Source organism: Xenopus laevis, chromosome 9_10L, assembly GCF_017654675.1.
Source record: "Xenopus laevis strain J_2021 chromosome 9_10L, Xenopus_laevis_v10.1, whole genome shotgun sequence".
Classification (NCBI taxonomy): Eukaryota; Metazoa; Chordata; class Amphibia; order Anura; family Pipidae; genus Xenopus; species Xenopus laevis.
This window is the reverse complement of record NC_054387.1, coordinates 119,571,188-119,591,944: the sequence shown is the minus strand read 5'-3', so window position 1 is coordinate 119,591,944 and position 20,757 is coordinate 119,571,188. Positions and strand designations below refer to the sequence as shown.

The 20,757-nt window shown below is 41.6% G+C and overlaps 1 protein-coding gene across 3 annotated transcripts in view; it reads left to right on the top strand.

Moving 5' to 3' along the window:
• Positions 1-20,757, top strand: part of cacna1h.L (calcium channel, voltage-dependent, T type, alpha 1H subunit L homeolog) — a 301,235-nt gene that overhangs the window by 151,511 nt on the left and 128,967 nt on the right. For all 3 annotated transcript variants that reach the window (XM_041576396.1, XM_018236589.2, XM_041576395.1), the window contains exons 3-4: positions 13,330-13,441; positions 17,676-17,809. In XM_041576396.1, coding sequence (XP_041432330.1) covers positions 13,330-13,441; positions 17,676-17,809 — 246 coding nt within the window. The remainder of the gene's footprint in view (positions 1-13,329; positions 13,442-17,675; positions 17,810-20,757) is intronic.

Genomic DNA, 20,757 nt, shown 5'->3' with positions numbered 1-20,757 from the left:
GAGACTGAATACAGCTGAAGGCATGATCATCAGCCAATGACATTTCCAAGAGGCAAACTGACTCAAATATATGCAGATTTCAATTGGTCATCTAATTGGTTTCCTACTATCAGGCATGTCTTATTGGGAAACCTCTTAAAGTGACAGTAAAAGACCACAGTAAATTTAGCGATATTGACTTCTTAATAAGGTTATTTTTGTCTCTGATTTAGGACCTTTTCCTAAGTTTTCTAGTATCTAGTATATAGATTTAGCTGCTTGGTCAGCAACGTCCCAGTCTGGAATTAATGACACAACAGTCTGTAGTCTCATGGCATTGCTTTTATTTACTAACCTTGTTCTAGTAGAGCAACATCTCCCTCTCCATCTGGTGCCAACCTACACCATCCAGCAGTGGTTTTTGAACTTTTTTGTTTTTTGCCCCCCCCTTAAAGTACCAATCAGGGCTCCATTATTTAAGGTTAAAAAAAGTTACAGCTATATGAACACACAGTATTAATGTGTAAGCCATTCAGCAATGTTTCTTGTTCATGGTAGACAATAACTGATAACTGCTCTCAAGGTGTCCAGGACTATCTATCAGGGCACATTCATAAATGTCACCCTAACTGGACTTCAAATTGGGCACCAGCCAAGGCCCTCGGCCTCCGTAGGGGGGGGGGCAGCCAACCGTAAAGTATCCCTTGAAATCCAGAAGACTACTAATGATAATCCTCAAATCCTTGATAACTAGAGATTGGAGACCTCTGATCTAGAACATTGAAAAGTTTGTGTAGTTCCTTTAAATGCATTGGTCTCCTTCCATTGAGTAACAGCTACTGTCTTATTAAAATTTCCCACACGTTTGTTCTAAATGTAATAGATGTTATGGTGTCTACATTATTAGGACTTTTGAAGAGTTCCAGATGAGATGTTTTGCCCGGTAGTGACCTGTTCTTGAGTAGCAATGACTTGGTAGTTTGGTCCCTAGCAGAGTAGCATCAAGTCAAGCTCTTCATAGGTCATTCCATGCATAAATGGTTAACAGACCCAGCACGAGGCTGGACACAGCTTTGGATGTGAGACATGAACAGCATTCCTGTTGCCGTAAACGTGCTAATGAATAACGTGTCGGTGAGTAAACCATTGTGTTGTGTTCACGCTATACTGGTGGCTTCAAGGTGGGATCTTCTAATTACAGAGTGTTAATTGCTTTTTTTTCCCATTGTTTTTAGTAAAGAACTTGGTGGAATAATAAACTTTGTTGTTGGCTCATAGCCTGGTTCTGATTGGGGGGGGGGGGGTTATAGCAGCCAGAGCTGTTTTTGTTTAAAGGGCCAGTATACTGTACATTCAGTTTTAACCTTTACCGTGGATGTGGCCAGCTGGACAAAGCTTTAAATGATGTTTAAAGTTTGCCATAGATGTAACAATTATGATCTTTCTTGGAAAAGATGTTTCCAAGAAAGATCGTTCGTTTCAGTACACACGTGTAGAGCTGAATCGTCATATATACAGGTAGAAACAATGGAATTCTACCTGTATTCTACCTGTGATTCAGCACTAACAACAGCTGATGTTTGGGTGCTTTTAAAGGCACCTGATCTAAATTATACGTCCAGCTCAGTCGACGAGTGGACCAAGTCTTCTGCCGATATCGGTCGGCTCTTTTCCCACCATACACACACTGAATATCGTACGGAAATGAGTTTTGTACGATATTATCTGTGCCTCTATGGCCACCTTAAGTGATGGCAATTCTTTAAAGCTTTAAATGTTGTTTAAATGATGGCAATTCCCAAAATTTGATCATAATCTTTACTGAGAGATATTCAAATCCAGTGCCAGTGTTAGTATTAAGCACAATTCTGCTGAAAATTTTTAGGATCTGTAGTTTTCCTTTAACCCCTTAAATGCGAGTAATTAGTGGTACCTGTCATACTTGTACCCATCAGTTATGCACTATTTATTTTCATTTAAAGGCCAACTAAAGCCAGGTCACCCAGGTTACGACTGATGTATGATTGTAGTAGCTTCACATGTTTCTGGTCTTGGTCCCACCTCTTCCTGTTGTATCAGTATACAGTGGGCTGCTTTAAAGGGATTCTTAGATTGACAGCTGTAATCCTTATTCCCCCAGTAGTAGTGATGAGCGAATCTTTCCCGTTTTGTCGAAAAAACAATTTAGGCAAAAAAATTGTGAAACTTATTGAAGTCAATGGGCGTCAAAATTAAGTTTTGAATATAGTTTTGAATCAATTTTTACATGTGTGACTCTTTTGTCCAAATTAATAAAAGCCAATGGCAATCAAAATATTTTGAATGCACAACAATTTTTTATGCTCAGAAAAGGTTTGTGGCAGTTTTGCAAAAAATTCGCAGGTGGCGAAGTGAGGAAATTTGCTGCGAATCCATGCCTGGCGAATTAATTCGCCAATCATTAATGAGTGGCTGCTTTGAATTTATACGAGTAGACAGGGTGTGACTGGTGGATGTAGGGCCCCCGGGGCTGCAGCTCCAGGGGCCTCTGCTGCAATCCACACCCCCCTACAAGGGCCGTCACCAGTGTTTTTCAAAACGCATCAGTTAATAGTGCTACTCCAGCAGAATTCTGCACTGAAATCCATTTCTCAAAAGAGCAAACAGTTTTTTTTTATATTCAATTTTGAAATCTGACATGGGGCTAGACATTTTGTCCATTTTCCCAGCTGCCCCTGGTCATGTGACTTGTGCCTGCACTTTAGGAGAGAAATGCTTTCTGGCAGGCTGCTGTTTTTCCTTCTCAATGTAACTGAATGTGTCTCAGTGAGACATGGATTTTTACTATTGAGTGTTGTTCTTAGATTTACCAGGCAGCTGTTATCTTGTGTTAGGGAGCTGTTATCTGGTTACCTTCCCATTGTTCTTTTGTTCGGCTGCTGGGGGGGGGGAAAGGGAGGGGGGTGATATCACTCCAACTTGCAGTACAGCAGTAAAGAGTGATTGAAGTTTATCAGAGCACAAGTCACATGACTGGGGAGAGCTGGGAAATTGACAATATGTCTAGCCCCATGTCAGATTTCAAAATTGAGTATAAAAAAATCTGTTTGCTCTTTTGAGAAATGGATTTCAGTGCAGAATTGTGCTGGAGCAGCCCTATTAACTGATTCAATTTGAAAACAATTTTTTTCCCATGACAGTATCCCTTTAACATTTATACTGTTGCTTCCATTATAAACAAAAATAATCTGTTTCCATGCGGTGCTGTTTTGCTTGCGGACAGTGATTGATTGAAGGACATACATGTTCAGGGCTGAATCAGTGAATAGAATGTGCGGTTTAGGCCTTTGATAAAAAGGCAAATAGAAACAACGAGAGTAAAGCATTTGGACTCCAGGCTAATGATAATTGTCTCTCATTTCCTGCGACCACACAAAGCCGGCCATTCCGCCAACAGGCCGCTGATCCCTTTGACGGCGGCGCTAATGCAGTTTACACGTGTGTTTGTTACTGCGAATATCAATATTTATGCAAGATGTTTATAGAGGCAAAATCCCTACAGTTTGGTCAGGACGGCCACAGGCCAGCAGTTTTGTTATGTGTGTGTGTTTATAGGAATATAATATGCCTTATTGGAACTAGGGATGCACCCAATCCACTATTTTGGATTCGGCCGAATCCCCGAATCCTTTATATGTAAATTAGGGGTGGGAAGGGGAAAACATTTTTTACCTCCTTGTTTTGTGACAAAAAGTCACGTGATTTCCCTCCCCGCCCCTAATTTGCATATGTTAATTAGGATTAAGATTCAGTTCAGCCGGGCAGAAGGCATCGCCCAAATCCTGCTGAAAAAGGCAGAACCCTGGCCGAATCCGAACCGAATCCTGGATTTGGTGCATCCCTAATTAGAACAACAATGAAATGGGTAAAAACCAGCAGGAGGGTCTGAATTATTCATATTTACAGCAGGAAAAAAAATATTATTGTTTTTATGAGAAGCCACAAGGGGGAGGGTTTGTGACTTAAAGAGGTAGATCAGTGACTTTATAGCAGGCATTGCTGAGGCGCAAGTGGGTGGAGATTTGAAGAGTAGGCAGGGTTATAGTGATGTGGGAGGGACTATAAAAGGATTATGGCAGATTGGAGGCGGCAGGGGGTGGAACAACTAGGGATTACAAAAATTTTGGCAAGGATATTTTCATTAACGGGGATGTAAACCCAGTCGAAACACCATCCCACAGCGCCCCCTAGTTTTCTATAGAAGTTGCTGAAAACTGTAATTATAGATGCAAGAAAATTCACCAATGAGAATTCTACTGATCAAAAACGTCATTATAAATGCAAAAGAAGTGACCAATGAGAATGCTGATTCCCAGCACCAGGTCAGGCACCTTGCTGTTATCTTACATATAGAGATAATTATGTCATTTATTTCTTCATTATATGACACTGGAATCAAACATGGGGATAAAGGACAGACTTGTTCAGTGCTGGGAAACTCTGCTTTAAGCTTCCAACTCCAGTTGCAGGAACAAAGAACATGGAGCCAGATTGATACAGATCAGCTGGGATTCTCATTGGAGGATTTTTTTGCATTTTAAAGCAGTCGCTGGATGTGGAGATTTGGGGGAAAGTTTTATTGTGCAATATTGCTTTAAGAAAAAAAACCCTGATGTCGCTGGACTACAGCTCCCAGTATGCCTCAACCTTCATTATATGTTACATTATTCTGGGATTTGTAGTCTAGTAACTAGTAACAACTGAGTAACGTTTGGTTAAACAGTGCAGGAGGGTTTTGTAATAGTGGCTCTGGCTTTAACTGATATAGACCCTTGATTAAATGATGGACTTGAACAAAGAAGCTCGTGGGTTAAAGCATGCAGGGAGTTGTAATCCTTTTGCATGTGTAACTAAACTAGGAGAGGACTAATCTGCAACTCTAGATGGTGCATTTTACGAAACCTTTAGTTCCCCTTAAAGAGAAGTGAAAATGTAGTAATTAAAAAAAAAATTACAGAATCCGGCAAATATTATCCTGTAGATAATGAGGCCTTCTACTAATGACTCCCGGAAGAAAACGGTGAAAAGCAGAGCCCGATACTGCTCTTAATTGATATCGTACCATTGCCATAGAGACCGAAGCCTGTAAAGGATACGGCGCTACATCCAGATAAAACAGATGGAGGGGGAGATGCAAGAGACAATGGCTGCGCCAGCTGTTGGTTCACCTGCCAATGGGGTGGCACGGGGCACGCTGAGAGGCAGCATTACATGGAAAGCGTTCATTGTAGATCATTTATCTTGTGCCGCGGTGAAGTGGGCATCAGAGCTGAAATGTAGAAGAATGAAATGAAAGGATTCTGGTATAGCAAGGGCAGCACACATAGGCAATAGTGATGTGCACCGGCCCGAGGTTATTCCAGCGAGCACCACGAGTCTTCTTCGCTTTTCAAATTTTCTGAGGTAGACGCATACGCAGACGCCGGATTTTTTGTTAAAGTTCAGCTTTTTGCTCTACATGCCCATGCGCAGTGGTGAGAAGAAAGAAGAAGCCGGAAGAGAATCGCTCCGTGGTGCTCGTTGGTATAACCCCGGCCAGGTGCTGTTTTCTGCTGATAGGAGCACTGCCCCGGGTGTCAGGTCAAGTCAATACAATCACTTGGGTTTGCCTAACGTTTGGTACCCCCAAGAATAAAAGACCTTTACTTCTCTTTTAAAGTGGTTTTTCACCCTTGAGTTAACTTTTAGTATGATGTAGAACAGGGATCCCCAACCTTTTGAAGTCGTGAGCAATATTCAGAAGTAAAAGGAGTTGGGGAGCAACACTAGTATGAAAAATGTTCCTGGGGTGCCAAATAAGGGCTGTGATTGGCCATTAAGTAGCCCCTATGTGGATTGTCAACCTACATTGAGGCTCTGTTTGGCAGTACATCTGGTTTTTATACAACTAAAACTTGCCTACAAACCTGGAATTCAAAAATAATCACCTGCTTTAAGGCCACTGGGAGCAACATCCAAGGGGTTGGAGAGCAACGTGTTGCTCACAAGCTACTTGTTGGGGATCACTGATGTAGAGAGTGATATTCTGAGACAATTTGTAGTTGGTTTTCATTTTTTATTATTTGTGGTTTTTGAGTTATTTAGCTTTTCATTCAGCAGCTCTGCAGTTTGCAGTTTCAGCAGTCTGGTTGCTAGGATCCCAATTGCCCTAGCAACCATGCATTGATTTGAACGAGAATGTGGAATTTTAATAGGGAGGGTCTAAATAGAAAGATGATTAATAAAAAGAAGAAATAACAATATATTTGTAGCCTTACAGAGCATTTGTTTTCAGACGGGGTCAGGGACCCGCATTTGAAAGCTGGAAAGAAGAATCATTCAACCACTATTCAAAATAAATAATGAAGACCAATTGAAAAGTTGCTTAGAATTGGTCATGCTATAATATACTAAACGTTAACTTGAAGGTGAACCACCCCTTTAAGGGTGCACTGGCCATTGTTCCATCTGGGGCAATGACAGGGATGCACTGAATCCAGGATTCGGTTCGGGATTCGGCCAGGATTCTGCCTTTTTCAGCAGTATTCAAATTTGGCCAAATCCTTCTGCCTGGCCGAACAGAATCGAATCCTAATTTGCATATGCAAATTAGGGGAGGAAAATCACGTGACTTTTTGTCACAAAACAAGGAAGTAAAAAATGTTTTCCCTTTCCCACCCCTAATTTGCATAGGCAAATTAGCGTTCGGGTTCGGTATTCGGCTGAATCTTTTGCGAAGAATCCAAAATAGTGGATTCAGTGCATCCCTACCATATATACATAGATATGTAGCCTTACAGAGCATTTGTTTTTATATAGGGTCAGTGACCCCCATTTGAAAGCTGCAAACAGCCAGAAGAAGAAGGCAAATAATTCAAAAACTATAAAAATGAAGAAAAAATGAAGTTGAAAAGTTTCTTAGAATTGGCCATTCTATAACATACTAAAGGTTAACTTAATGTGAACCACCCCTTTAATTAGGTTATTCTTCAGCTTCTGTAGAGAACTAGGGGGCCCTGTGGGGCAGTTTTAAGGTTGGGTTTAGCTCCCCTTTAAAACATGCTGGAGCTTGTATTGCCGCAACATCAGAGATGGATTCTTTGTTCGTCCCCGGGCTGCAGGATGAGCTCATCTGTTTAATGATAACATATCGCATGAGCAACGGTGGTAGGAGATGCTTTTTGCCAGTTTTAATTAGTGCCGTCACTTTCTGTATAACGGATCTTAGAATAATTACAGCGCAGAGAAAGTGAGTAATATCTCAGCAAATCCCGTACTGATTAATTCTGCAAGTTGAGTTGAAAAACACCAATAATGCTTTGCTTCTACATGATATATTTATATATATATATAAATAAATATATATATGGGAGCAAGAACTTTGTACTTGATCCAAACCAGGATTTAATTCATCTTTATTGGAAGCAAAACAATCATATTGGGTTTAATTAATGTCTAAACTAGTAGACTTAAAGTGTGAATATCCAAATTACAGAAAGATCCCTTATCAGGAAAAGCACAGGTCCTGAGCATTCTGGATAACAGCTCCCATACTTCTAATTGCTGTTGTCTGTCCTTGTTCTCTGGTTCTGACTCATGAAACAAGGTAGCAGAAATCATTCTCCTCCAGCTGGCTTCTGCTACATTTCGTTGCGGGAGTCAGGACCAGCAGTGCTTAGAATATAATCAGACAGACACTGCTTTCCATAGCAATTACTTTTACAGATAAGGCAATGAAAATGTGAAATGAATGTATATCGGAAAGTTGCTTAGAATTACAAACGTTAAAAAAAAAAAGTTACGTTTGGGGTGGGGTTCCCCTTTAGCTCAGCACACACAGAAGCAGTGCAAAGCAGATAATACTGATATTCTTTGCTTTCTGGTGCAGCACACAATAAGAGACGGCTGCCAATAGTATTATCTCTTGCTTATACACAGCTGATAAATCTGACAGTTGATGGGAAATGTGGCTGCAGCCAGCTCTGACTTTATTGCATGGTATGGCGTCCGAAGATACAATTGACATTTTGGAGATCAGAATCGACCACACAAAGTCTTTTTTTGCCTCCCCTGGTGCAATGCTGCCTCAGGCAAGGTTCTCCCTTTGCACATCCAGTGACTTCAGCTAGTGGTTCCCTTAGGCTCACAGTGTCGTGCAACCCCTTCCTCACCTTGTTTCATTGTGGGATGCGATGGATGCGATGCATTCTAGGATGTGAAATCCCTTTGCTTTTCATAGTGGAAGGTGCTCAGATTTTCTGGAAAGCATAGACATTAGAATTCACAATGAATCAAGGTGAGGGAAGGACTGACTCTGTGAGCCTAAGGTGCGGTCAAATCTCACCAATGAACCATTAGCAGCCATGGTTTGCTGTTGGGAAAGTAAAAGGGGGTTTTGTTTTCTTGGTCTTATTAGTGGCAGTATGTGGATACGTGCCAGCCTGCATCTCCGCCCCCCGCCTAAGTGTCCGACCATGCTTAACAGACTACTTTGGTGTGTCCATAAGATGTAAACAAGCTGCGCTCTAAATGAGATATTAACTATGTTAACTACTGGCGAGTGAAGATAATTACGGAGAGATGGTGAGATCTGATAGCCCCGGGGGCTCTGCTCTGTCTCATCTGCTCTCTAACTGGTTACTGGCGTTTAATATGATAAGGGCAGAGACACACGAGGCGCTTCAGGGAGATTTTGCCTCTTCATCGGGCAAATTGCCTCTTCATCGGGCGACTAAGCTCCCCGAACTCCCTTCCCGATGGCTAGATGTCGCTTGGATCGCTTAGTTTTCGGCAACTTCGGAAAACAAAGAGCTCCGAGTGCCATCGATTCAGATTCTAGTCGTCGGAAAGGCAGTTCAGGTCGATTAGTCGCCTGAAGAAGAGGCAATTTGTCTTCGGGCGACTAAATCTCCCCAGATGTCCACATGTCTCTCTGCGCTAAACACCAGCTTCACGGGCAGCGTCCAGAGACTCACGGCGCCGGATTCCTCCTGTTGTTTTGTCTCGGTCAAGCAGTTCGGGTCCCCCTCTGAGAACTGAATGTTATGGGAGGGAGGGGGGCTCATCGCATGAGCTTCTGGCCTGTGCGTCTGGTTAATAAATACAGGGATATTCATGTTAATAACAGATGGAAACCCAGCCAAGGTGCTCGGGAAACAAAAATAGTCGTCCTTATATGATCCTCGCCATCCATTGCTCCAGTACAAAGGTTTACTTACACAAGTGCAGTGTGCCAAAAGTGCAGTTTCGGATGCAAATGGCCATGTTTTTACCTACAATGCACAATGGCCTACTAGGTAGCAGGAAAATCCTGATGGGCTTGTACCCTCTACCTGCCATGTGCCACAAGGTGTGGGGGGGGGGTGTTGGCCAGTGTGTGTGCTCTGGTGATTATAGGGCATTGGTCAGGTGGTTGGGGGATCTAGAGGTCAGGTTCTCCAGTGGGCCCCTAGGTACCCCAGTCCAACTCTGCCTGGTATAAAGGAATCTGTAATGGCTGGATATGCCACAGAGGTAATGCCAATACAAACACTCCCAGGTGGTTTCAATGATTTACTATTTCGCTTTGATAAATGAGTCCATTGTTTGTGGGACAGCAGTAAACAGTCTCTGGCTGAGACCTCTGCCGATGTGGTCTCGTTGCTTTGCCGTGCCAAGTTTATTTCCGGGAACATGTTCGCACTTTGATCTAGAAGATCCGCTCGCAGGTTTCCACATTGTGGGAACCACAGTCTTGACTGGTACAGAGCTGGATTCTGCTACATTGTTGCAAGAGTCAGGAGCAGCAGTGCAGAGAATAGAATAGGGCAGACAAATACTGTTTTTATTAATAGTTACACCTGCAAATAGCTTTGATCCACCAGAGGCTTAGAATTATATTTTTTTCCTTATAAGAAATTGTATTTTTTTTAAAAAAAGATCAACATTTAGGGCAGGGGCCAGTGTCGGACTGTGCCAGCAGGACTACGGGGAAAAACCTGGTGGGCTCCCGGCTCTTGTGGTCCCCACCTTCTTCCTGCAGTGACTGCCAGACGAAGGGCAAAAACAGTTCCGTACCTTCTTCCTGCTGCTGCTACTGCTGACAAAGTGCAGCGTGCCGGCTCAGAAAGGGAGGGCGTAGGGGGGCCCTAGGACAGCAGCCCCGGTGGGCCCCTCAGTCCGACCCTGGCAGGGGCACACACAGCTCCTGGGGGAGATTATCAAATCATTTCTTCTTCGGGCGACTAATCTCCCAGAACTGCCTCCCTGTCGGCTAGAATCTAAATCGCCGATGGGATGGCCTTCGGAGCTCTTCGTTTTCCGAAGTCGCCCGAAGTTGCCTCACGAGGACACTAATGCATTTGGATAAAATGGTTGCGCATATAAAAATTGTCGCTCGCATCAAAATTGTTGTGCATCAAAATAATTTTGATGCCCATTGACTTCAATTCGTTCATCACTACTTATTACAGTTTTGCTAATGAAGTTGAATTGCCCTTTAAGCTGCAAGTCCGTTTCCCCTAGAGACTTACTTATCTTAAATTTTACAATTGTTTTTTTTTTGCTTTTCTAAAACTGTTATAAAAGCATCCAAGTGCACCTGCCACGTATTCTGGGCTTTTTGCCAAAAGCCAATTAAGTTAGAAACGTTATATCTTTTTCTGGCTGTTTAGTGCAGGAAATCAAAGAGAAGAGAAGTTGGGACATTTCAGCAGCAATCTGTGACTGCAGGTTGAGCTGTCAAAATCTGGACTGTCCCCCGAAAAACTGGACAGTTGGGAGGTGTGCCCAATGTTTTCTCTGCTTATTAATGCAAATACCACTGGGCACCAAACACTGACAGCTTATTCAGGTATGGGACCTGTTATCCAGAATGCTCAGGACCTGGGGTTTACCGGATAATGGATCTTTCTGTAATTTGGATCTTCATACCTGAAGTCTAGTAGAAAATCATGTAAACATTAAATAAACCCGATAGGCTGGTTTTGCTTCCAATAAGGATTAATTATATCTTAGTTGGGATCAAGTACAAGATACTGTTTTATTATTACAGAGAAAAAGGAAATCATTTTTTAAAATGTGTCCGGATAATGGATCTTTCTGTAATTTGGATCTTCATGCCCGGGACCTTGGGTTTTCCAGATAACTAAGGATGCACCGAATCCACTATTTTGGCTGAATACTGAAACCGAATCCTAATTTGCAAATGCAAATGCAAATTAGGGGTGGGAAGGGGAAAACATTTTTTACTTCCTTGTTTTATGACAAAAAGTTATGCAATTTCCCTCCTGCCTCAGCCGGGCAGAAGGATTCGGCCGAATCCGAATCCTGCTGAAAACGATCAAATCCTGGCCGAATCCCAAACCGAATACTGGATTCGGTGCATCCCTACAAATAACGGATCTTTCCATAATTTGGATCTTCATGCCTTATGTCTACTAGAATATTAAATAAACCCAATAGGCTGACTTTTCTTCCAATAAGGATTAATTATATCTTAGTTGGGATCAAGTACAAGGTACTGTTTTATTATTACAGAGAAAAAGGAAATCATTTTTAAAAATGTGTCCGGATAATGGATCTTTCTGTAATTTGGATCTTCATACCTTAAGTCTACTAGAAAACCATGCAAACATGAAATAAACCCAATAGAGAAAAAGGAAATCAATTTTAAAGATTTGGATTATTTGGATAACACGGAGTCTGTGGGAGTTGGCTTTTCTGTAATTCGGAGCTTTCTGGTTTCCAGATAAAGGATCCCATACCCGCAGTAATAATAGTAGCCCTGCTCTGGGCACAAAACACTAGCTCCTTATAATTGCAATCCTTTGTGTGTTTTGTAACTGCCGATTGCTCTTGGGGCGCTCGGAGTCGGAAAGTAAAAGGTTCTGTGATTTCCAAGAAATTTCAGGCCTGACGCATTGTTTTCTGAATGTCTGTTTTTAACCCAGAATGGGGCTGCGGGTGCTCAGTAAACTGGCTGGGACGTGTGCCAAGCAGAGAGCTCTAGTCATTATTGACATTTTGCCTTAGTGCATCAGTTTGGTGCCAAGTGTCAGAGAAGGAGGAAACAGCATTTCTCTTTCAGCTTTCTGTGTATTATGTTCCTTTCTAGACGCAGCCCTTACGTTTATTTGGGGTCTTTACTTGCCTGTATTGGTCTCCTATTTGGAAGCATGGTTCATTTCCCACGATGCCTTGCATGCATCGTGTCCTTTATTAAGCTGGTTTCTGCTACATTGTTGTAGCAGTCAGAAGCAGCAGTGCAGAGAGTAGCAAATGGGGCAGACAGAAATTGCTTTCCACAGAAATTATATTTACAAATAACTTTTAAACCAGTGAAAATGTGTAATGATGGTATAGTGGGAAGTGGGGTTTTCCGGATGAAGAATCTTTCCATAATTTGGATCTTCATACCTTAAGTCTAGGAAACTGTGTAAACATGAAATAAACCCAATAGGCTGGCTTTGCTACCAATAAGGATTAATTATATCTTAGTTGGGATCAAGTACAAAGCTACTGTTTTATTGTTAAATAATAGCCAACAATATAGTTAAAAGTTCAAAACATTTATTAGGTAATACAGGTGAATGCCTGACGTGCCTATTGGAGCACTTACTCATAGTGAGTAAGTGAGCGAAGGGACCTGGGGTTTTCCACATAACTAAGGATGCACCGAATCCACTATTTTGGCTGAATACTGAACCCGAATCCTAATTTCCAAATGCAAATTACCGGTAGGGATGGGAAGGGGAAAACATTTTTTACTTCCTTTTTTTGTGACAAATGCGAAATGTGATTTCCCTCCTGCCTCAACTGGGCAGAAGGATTCGGCCGAATCCGAATCCTGCTTAAAAAGACCGAATCCTGTCCGAATCCCAAACCAATTACTGGATTCAGTGCATCCCTACAGATAACGGATCTTTCCATAATTTGGATCTTCATGCCTTATGTCTACTAGAATATTAAATAAACCCAATAGGCTGGTTTTGCTTCCAATAAGGATTAATTATATCTTAGTTGGGATCAAGTACAAGCGACTGTTTTATTATTACAGACAAAAAGGAAATAATTTTAAAAAATTAGGATTATTTGGATAAAATGGAGTCTATGGGAGATGGCCGTTCTGCAATTTGGAGCATGCTGGATAACAGATTTCTGGATGATGGATCCCACACCTGTAGTATATTTTTGGGTTTCAAACCCTTATGTGCCACTATAAAAAACAGAAAGTTGGGTTTAATACAGGCGTTAAGTAATTAGCAGTCTTATAGAGTGTAAAATATAAAGCATCACTTTTTTATACTCTATTTAAATTCCAAGCACAATTTGCCTTAACTTACCCTTTCCTACATGGTTCGAGCATGTCAGCATGCTGGTCATTTTGCTGAATTGCGTCACCCTGGGGATGTTCCAGCCCTGCGAGGATACAAACTGTATGTCAGAGAGATGCAACATTCTTGAGGTAAGAACTCTGCACTGCTTTTTTAGATTCAGAATTTGTACTTAATTTAGCTCTAAAAAAAATTAAGATGAATTAAGATGAAAGGGACACTATAACATCCACCCTGTCTCACTTTGATCGCTTTTGATGGTCTCCGTTACTCGTATCACTGCTGCCCTTCTTGTCTTCCATAGCCCTCCTGTTGGGTTATAATTCCCTTATGACATCATAGTTATTTCCCTGTACTTCCATTGTTTTGCAGGAACACTAAGTTCATAGTCTGTACAGAGAGATCCCATAAAACTATGACAGCATAGGAATTCCCCTGTACTAAGCACAATTCAGCAGCGGGAAAAAAAAAAAAAAAAAATATATATATATATATAGTGAATAAAGTACCCCCTATTGTAAAATATGAGGATATTATAAGTTACCGAGGAGTTTCATGACCATATAAAAACATGAGGCCAAAGGCCGAGTGCTTTTCATACAGGTCATGGAACTCCGAGGTAACTTCTAATATCCTCATATTTTACAATTGGGGGTACTTTATTTATTATAATACACAAATTTCCATGAGTCATGTGACAGAAATGACATCAGAACTCACTGTTTATAACTGATGACATCAGAACTCACCGTTTATAAGGATATAATTTACAAGATATTCATGGCTTTTGTGTATTATATATATATATATATATATATATATATATATATATATATATATATATATATATATATAACTGTAAATAAATACAACAGAGACTTGAAATGTTAAGAAGATTTTCACAAAAAGGTGGCAGAAAACATTAAATAATATTGTATTATTGAGTATTGTTCTAACAGCAGCACTGGGGAAACACTTTCCTACACAGGTATGTGCCTGAGAGTGTGACACGTCCATTGAAGTGCGATGGTTACAAGACGCTCTTGGATTTAAAGGGGACACAAACCTTCTCTTAAAATTTTCCATTTGCAGCACCCTAGTTCTCCAAGACAGATAGCAAACCATTCCCCCACTCATTAGAACGATCTTTGGCAGCACTATATCTATCATCTGTGCTCTTATCTAATATAGTGAGATTGAGATACAGTACTAGCCTGCAGCTATTAGGCAGTAATTAAACATTAATAGGCAGATTTGGTGCTGCTTTGAGAGCTAGAAGACGTATGTGCAATGCCTTCAGCTTATGATCACATGAACAAGGAACAGGGATCTGGGTGCCCACAGAGCAGCTAGGATTCTCATTAGTGGATGCCTCCCACATTAAAGGCAGAGACACGCTGCTATTTCGGAAGATTAGTCGCCCAGCGACAAATCGCTTCTTCTTCAGGCGACTAATCTCCCCGAACTGCCTTCCAACAGTCTATAATGTAAACCGCCGACTGGATGGAACTCGGACCGCTTCGTTGCCTCACGAGGAAACTTCGGAAAACGAAGCGATCCGAGTGCCATCCCGCCGGCGATTTACATTCTAGCCGGCGAAAAGGCAGTTTGGGGAGATTAGTCGCCCGAAGAAGAACTGATTTGTCGCTGGGCGACTAATATCCCGAAAATAGCAGTGTGTGTCTCTGCCCTAATTGGGCCACTGGTCCTATAGAGCTGGAGAAAGATTTAAAGGGGTGGTTCCGGGGTCGAACTGGTGGGTGAAGGGCCCCAGAGGCCCCCACCCCCCCAAGGGACCCAACGCCATGTCCCAACACCCCCCTACAGGGGCCGCCTCCAGCCACCCTCGATCAGTAGTCAGGGGGAGGGCCTGGTTCACCTTTAAGTTATTTTTGATGTAGAATGCCTAATTCTGAGCTACTTTTCAATTACCGTTTATTTTTTTCTAGTTTTTTTAATTATTTGTTTCTTCAATTATTTACTTCTTCTGACTTTTTTTCCAGCTTTCAAATGGGGGTCACTGACCCCCATCTAAGAAACAAATAATCTGTGATGCTACAAATGTTGCTGCTTTTTATTTCTCATTTTTCTATTCTGGTCCCCTGCCATTCATATGCCAGTCCCTTATCCAAATCAGTGCATGATCGCTTGGGTGATTCAGATCCTAGCAACCAGATTGCTGAAATTGCAAACCTGAGAGCTGCTGAATAAAAAGCAATAAAAACAGATAATAAAACCAATTGCCAATTGTCACTCTCTACATCATACTAAACATCATGCTAATTTAAAGGGAACTAAAACCAACTATAAAGCTGTCCGACTACGTCCCCTAGTTCTCTATAGAAAAGTGATGAAAAATGGAATTATTTATGGGTAAACAATTCACCAAGGAAACTTATACTGGAGAAAAAGTCAGATGTAAGAGAATTCACCAATGAGATTGCTGAATCCCAGCACTGAGTCAATCATCTTGCCCTTATATTACATACAGAGTGTCATTTTGGCATCCTTATACTACACTCATGTCTGGGGCTATACCATGGGGTGCACATTAGCTCCATAACTGAATGCACTTAGAGGAGGCTATGAACTAAAATAATATATATAAAAGCCAAGAACAAAATCAGTTGCCCCAAGGGGAAATTGTGCCTTTAACGTAGATTTGCAGTTCAATGTTGGATGGCACAGGTAGTTGCCATGGGTTCACTTTGTCGTCTCATTATCACAAGAACTCCTGGGAACATTCCACTGTGCCATCACAATTCTCGAGGGACCTCTATTTATATACAGTATGAGTCCCACACCAAAATAGAATGTAGCTCCTCTTAAATATCATGTACAGCGGCCAGTTGGGAGAAGAACTATATCCAGCAAGAGACAAGCCTGTACAAATGATAACAACAAAAACAACAATTTCCAGATATGAAAAAAAAGCAATACAGATATTTGCCACCACCGAGGTATTGTGACATGTAGATAGTAAAGGGTTTGTAAACCCAGCCGTAACTCCGTCCCACAGCTCCCCCTAGTTTTCTATATGAGTTGCCAAAAACCATAATTATAGATAAAAGAAAATTCACCAATGAGAATTCTGCTGATCATAAACTTCATTATAAATGCAAAAGAACTGACCAATGAGAATGCTGATTCCCAGCACCATGTCAGGCATCTTGCTGTTATCTTACATATAGAGATAATTATGTCATTTATTTCTTCATTATATGACACTGGAATCAAACATGGGGATAAAGGACAGACTTGTTCAGTGCTGGGAAACTCTGCTTTAAGCTTCCAACTCCAGTTGCAGGAACAAAGAACATGGAGCCAGAGTAATACAGATCAGCTGGGATTCTCATTGGAGGATTTTTTTGCATTTTAAAGCAGTCACTGGCTGTGGAGATTTGGGGAAAAGCTTTATTGTGCAATATTGCTGTACGAATACAGCTAGGGTTGCCACTTTTTAATAAAATTTTCACCGGCCGGTGGAGGGGGCGGGAACAAAAGGGTGGGCCGTGGCAACGGCGCACGATTGGATGGGGCAGATCGTAACGTCAAAGGGGGCATAGCCACGACACACGATTGGCCAGAAGCCGGCAAAAAGGTGAGTTTTGATCAGATTGGGGGCAGGCCACGGGCTTTTGTTAGGTGTATTACTGGCAGCTACATTTGTAATACCGGCCTTGGCAGATGTTTTACAAAATACCGGCCGGGTGGCAACCCTAAATACAGCCCTGATGTTGCTGGACTACAGCTCCCAGCATGCCTCAACCTTTGTTATATGTTACATTATTCTGGGATTTGTAGTCCAGTAATAACTGAGTAATGTTTGGTTGAGCAGTGCAGTGCAGCAGGATTTACTACCCCTTTAAGTGGCTACAGAGTTACAGAATTCATTATGGCTTGAGAAGAAGCACCATCCGTATATTCATGGCATTTATGTTTTGCTTGGTTCAGATAGTCTGTCTCATTTTATTTTGGCTGTTGTGAAGCCCCCCAGCCTGGCCTAAATATAACCAATGCTGAAATCCCACAAACAAGGCTTTCTGGCAACAGCCTGGCAGTCACTTCTAGAGAATTTGTTGGCTGTGGTTCCAACAGAGAATGAGATTGAGGGTCAAACAAGCAGCAATAATCATGACAGCCGTCATCTCTAAATCATGTTATCAGGAAACATATGGCCACTTCTCGCTGTATCCTTAGCTACCTTGGCAGGGCGCACCATGATGTTCTACTGTGTGTTTGTACACAAGCCATACAAACGTGGCCCAATCTATCGGGTGGCCTCTTAGCCAAGTAAATGAATGTATCAGGCTGAACATATTCACTGTGTAATATTTAACAACGCTTTTCTTTCCTGTGCCACAGGCATTTGACGGCTTCATCTTTGCATTCTTTGCGGTGGAGATGGTTATTAAGATGGTAGCACTTGGCATCTTTGGGCAGAAGTGTTACCTGGGAGATACGTGGAATTGGCTGGATTTCTTCATCGTTATGGCAGGGTGAGTTTCATAAATATGCAATATGGATGCTAATGCACTGTGCCAAAAGGATCCATGTATGGACTAGTCCCTGTAGTCAAGAGCAAGAGAACCTGCAACAACTTGCCTCCAAAATAGTGGAGCACCATGGTGAGCCCCATTACACATCCACTTCTTTTCAAACTTCACGCCTAGAAGGTCTTTTTAGGTGACTCATTACATTTATATTTGACTTTCTCGTGCAACGAAGGGGTTTCACATACTCACAGCTCCTTTTTATCAGTATATCTGGACTTCGTAAATGAGCCCTTATCTGTAAGGCTGGTCCTCCTAGGGGTGTCCAGATCTGTGACTGGGTGGGCAGTCTGAAGTTTGTTAGGGTAAAGTTTAATAAGCATGTCTGTTTGGCCTTCTAGAATCTAGATAATCCTGAAAGCTTAGTTCAAAGGTCAGTAAAGTTAGCATTTGGGACACACACTATATTCTGTAACCTATTAGGTTAAGGGGAACCCTGAACAAATGTTGGACCTCAAAGTGGGATTTGAGCTGAAAAAGTCAGAAGACCACTGGCTTAGAACAATAGATCTTGGGTGTTTAGCAAAACCTATAATTGCTGTCATTCTTTTATCCCCAATTGCTAATGGGAGAGAGGTAAGATCTCAAATACACAACCACCAACAGTAAAGTCAAAGACTTGTCAGTCAAACCTTAATAACCCTAACCATAACCCTAACCCGAGCATGCTCGGGGTTGACATTCTGAAACATGGTTGAAACTGTTAGAAGATCTTATATCATCATCATTGTGCTTTGTACTGATGTTGACTACACAAGAACCTATGAGACTGACATTCTATAATATATTTTGTCTGCCTGTGTTGTGTCGTGATGGAAGTCTAAAAGCGGAGTGGCCTGTTTGGCCCTGGTCACCTATAATTGTTTGCCAGGCCTGATGTCTCTCACCGCCGCTCTGCAAACTTTGTCTGTATTAGAAGTAATAAAAGCTTATAGAGAGCACTAATTTGTTCTGAAAGCATTAGTCATTTTTATTTTCAAACAACCTCCCAACTGCTTAGTCACAATTTTCCAAAAAGACAACCCCCCTCACAGCAGGAACATTGAGATTACCATAACAGGAGAGGGTGGATGTGCCAGGGCAGAAGCGAGTCTCCGGAGAAGAGAAGGAGAGAAATGTAGGAGTTGTTTGTTACCGAGACTTCTGGCTCAGCCGACTGAACAAAAAGATTCAGCATTGGATTAATCAACAGGAACAGCTCATAATAAGGGCTGGGTGGGTATATAATAAATTCCATTTAATACTGATTTTGAGTAAAGGCGCCTCTACATCCCCCTTTTTCTAATTGCTAAAAGATATGGGCAAAGGACTTGCAGTTGCTTTAGTGATGGACCATCTCCACCTCCAAATGTCCATGTTTACACAGTCTACCACCACCACATGTTGAAGTCAGAGTGAATAAGGGAATATAAAGGTCAAGGGAGGACTGAAAGTTTATGAATTGTGAAAACGGGGGGTTGAGGTGTTATGGAATTAAGAAAGTAGGGCTGGGGGTTATGTAGTGAGGAGATTAAAGCTGGTCATTGGCACTTGGACCCTCTCCACCTCCAAATGTCCATGTTTACACAGTCAACCATCACCCCACGCGAAAACCAGAGTAGTTAAGGGAATATAAAGGCCAAGGGAGGACTGAAAGGTTATGAATTGTGAAAAGGAAGGATGAGTTATGTGTGAGGAGGTTAAAGCTGGTCATCGGTTCTTGGGCTGATCAAGAAATGAAGATACATGGTTGGTCCATATATAAGTATTCAAAGAATTATTGAGACAAAGGTCTAAAAGAAATCAGCAAAGATCTTGGAGTTTGCTTTGGTGATGCTCCCTCTTCACCTCCAAATGTCCATGTTTACACAGTCTACTACCACCCTATGCGAAAGCCAGAGTAGTTAAGACAATATAAAGGCCAAGGGAGGACTGAAAGGTTATGAATTGTGAAAAGGAAGGATGAGGTGTTATAGGATTAAGAGAGTAGGGCTGGGGGTTATGTAGTGAGGTGGTTAAAGCTGGTCATAGGAGCGTGGGCTGATCAAGAAGTGAAGATACATGGTTGGTCCATAAATAGGTATTCAAAGGATTGTTGAGACAAAGGTCTAAAGCTGACCATAGATGCATAGATCTGATCGTACGAATCCTCAATTCATACAATCTCCGTGTGGAGAGTCCAGACATTTTTCGTCCCACGGAGATCAGTCGTTTTCGAGGATTCGAACGATCGGATCTTTGCATCTATGGCCAGCTTTAAAAGAAATGAGCAAAGATCTTGGAGTTTGCTTTGGTGTTGGACCTTCTAGACCTCCAAATGTCCATGTTTACACAATCTACCATCACCCCATATGGAAGCCAGAGTGAATACGTGACTGATATATGAGTACTTTTCATTCCATTTGCCCTATTCCCTTTGCTCAAGTGAGTTGATTACACTAATAGTGTTGGGCTGCAGGCAAGAACATGCTACAATATCAACATATCATGTTACTACCGGTGCTGGGCCAATCTCTATTTTTCTACTGATTGTCTATCCATTTATCTTTCTATCTATCTGTCATTATCTATCTATCTATCTATCTATCTATCTTTCTATTTATCTATCTATCTATTGTCTATCTATCTATTTATGGCTTGATCAATCTGATGATTGATCGGTCTTTCTCTCTCCCAATTAATCATCTTTCTACCTATCTGTCTATTTATATATCTATCAATATGTATATACTTAATATATAACGATTAAGATGATAGACATGATATGAATGTTGCACCCTCTACTGTATGGAAAGTGTAAGAATTAAGTAGGTGCCAGAGTTCACTCTCAGCCCCTTTAATGAGCCACTTTAAAGAGCATGGGAGGAAACAATGAATGATCTGCTTGACTTTAAGCAGGAGTGATCCTATAAATT